The sequence below is a fragment of the Sminthopsis crassicaudata genome, chromosome 6 (genome assembly GCF_048593235.1).
Source record: "Sminthopsis crassicaudata isolate SCR6 chromosome 6, ASM4859323v1, whole genome shotgun sequence".
Classification (NCBI taxonomy): Eukaryota; Metazoa; Chordata; class Mammalia; order Dasyuromorphia; family Dasyuridae; genus Sminthopsis; species Sminthopsis crassicaudata.
Genome location: NC_133622.1, coordinates 244,234,642 through 244,237,042, shown reverse-complemented (window position 1 = coordinate 244,237,042; position 2,401 = coordinate 244,234,642). Strand labels below are relative to the sequence as shown.

The 2,401-nt window shown below is 39.9% G+C and overlaps 1 protein-coding gene across 1 annotated transcript; it reads right to left on the bottom strand.

The window, feature by feature from the left end:
- Positions 1–492: 492 nt before the first annotated feature.
- Positions 493–1,420, bottom strand: LOC141547543 (olfactory receptor 9I1-like). Its single transcript, XM_074275932.1, is given in 2 exon segments — positions 493–1,255; positions 1,257–1,420. Coding segments are annotated over 2 exon segments (927 nt in total).
- Positions 1,421–2,401: the final 981 nt, after the last annotated feature.

The window sequence follows — 2,401 nt, the reverse complement described above, 5'->3', positions numbered from 1 at the left end:
TCAGTAATCTTTTAGATTACTACACCATGTTTAGCTGTATTAACTATAACCTTGTTGAGGTTTGAGAACTTGTATTACATATGCAAATGGAACTAGATGAGAAGATCTCTAAGATCTCTTCCAATTCTTGGTCCTTTGATTCCTACTGGATCTTAATAGAGCATCAGTTAAAAATTTTTTCATAGATGTCAGCTATTATTAATTCTGGAGAGATGAATAGCACAGTGATAGAATGCTAACTTTGGAGTCAGGAGAAACTGACTTCAAATCCAGCCTTAGATTCTTATTAGCTGTGTGACCCTGGGGAAGTCATTTATCTCTATTTGTCTCTGTTTCTTTATCTGTAAAATGAGAGGGAGATTTTTGCCAAGAGAACCCCAAATGGGTTCACAGAGAGTTGGACACAACTGAAATAACTTAATAAGAATAACAATTATTATTTGGAAGAGAATATCATTAAGATAAATAATGACTCACCCAGAACTATATCTACTAAAAGATCTGGGTTCTATTCATGACTTTTCTGAAGGCAGCTTTCACCTCCTTATTCCTCAGGCTGTAGATGAAAGGGTTCAGCATGGGGATGACCACAGTATAGAAGACAGACACCACCTTGTCCTCTTCAAGTGATTTATTTGAGTTGCTACGCATATACATGAATGTAAGGGTCCCAAAGAAGAGAATCACAGCTGTGATGTGGGAGGCACAGGTGGAAAAGGTCTTGACTTTACCTCCGACTGACTTTATATGTAGAATGGCCCTGATGATGAACAAATAGGATACCAAAATCATGAGGGCATTGGCCAAGATCACAAAGTTGCCAAAGAAGAGAATCAGAATTTGGCTGGTAGTGGTATCACTGCATGAAAGCTGCAGCAGAGGTGGCAGATCACAGAAGAAGAAGTTGATCTTGTTAGGCCCACAGAAGGAAAGTGTGAATGTGCAAGCTGTGCGAAGGATGGCTCCTGATACGCCACCAGCATAAGCCCCGGCCACCAATCCCCAACGGGTTCCTAGTGTCATGGCTGTTGTGTACAGGAGAGGATTCCTAATGGCAACGTAACGGTCATAGGCCATCACTGAAAGCAGAAAACATTCAGTTCCAGCACAGACTGTGAAAAAGAAGAACTGAGTAGCACAAGAGTTATAGGAGACACTCGTCCTGCCAGTAACCAGAGTGATCAATATCTGAGGAATAATGACGGAAGAGTAGCAGGCATCCAAGAGAGAGAGGTGACTCAAGAAGAAGTACATGGAGATGGTTATCCAAGTAAATCAGCAGGACCATGCCCATATTGCCCAGGACGGTGATGAGATAGAAACTGAGGAACACCAGGAAGAGAAGAACTCCCAGGTTCGGACGATCAGAGAAGCCAATGAGAATGAACTCTGTCACAGTGCTGTGATTCTGCTCAGCCATTTGCTCCACTTTTTGCCTGTGAAGGAGAAAAATGGCATTAAAATCCCCAGATCTGGCATACCATGACAATCAATCACACTCTGAAGGAAACTCAGTGAGGACTTAAGGAGCACTTTAAGGAAAGGGTAATTATTTCCTCTCACCCTAAGTATGGTCAACAAGTATCTATGATTACAATTAATATTTATAGCACACTTATTTTGTACCAGGCACTATGCTAAGTACTTATAATTATCTCATTTGATCCTCTCACCAACTCTAAAAGATAGGTGCTATTATTAACCTCAGCTTACAAATGAGGATTCTTAAGCAACCAGAAATTAAATGGCTTCCCCAGGGTCAGCTAGAGTAAGAAGCTGGATTTGAACTCAGATCTTCCTGAGGACAGACCTGCTCTTCTAACTACTCTACCAATACAGTTTACATTTAGTGCTCAAAAATCTGAGGGACTAAGTCAGGAAATGTGGTTCCGGTAGTGGAGCATTCAGGTTGAAAAATCAGAAAGGAATTATGAGGCAAAATATGCACCATATTAAAATAGTTGATCCCTGTTTGATAGTGTGGTAGAAAGGAACATGAATTTGCAGAGAGGGGGCATCCATTTTCCTCTAGAAGACAAGTCTTAGAGCAATGTATAGAAATGAAAGAGAGTAAGATTTCAATTCCTTTTAAGAAAAAGGTTTCAAAAATTATGATGCTCCTGAGCTGCCTTGAGAAATAGTGAATGCCCCATTACTAGTTTTCTCTAAATTAAATGGTAAAAGACTAGCTAAGAGGATATCCCTGTTTAGATAAGCATTGAAATAAGCATTGAATCAGATTACATTTGAGATCCATTCTAACTCCGGAAGTTCTGCATGATTCTAAAAGGAGACAGATACTGAGGACTTCCTAGTTTGACAGACATCCAATGGAAGACTAATTTACTTCATTATTCTAGCTGCTTATTTAGGAGGTGAGCCCCTTTAGAACAATGATTTT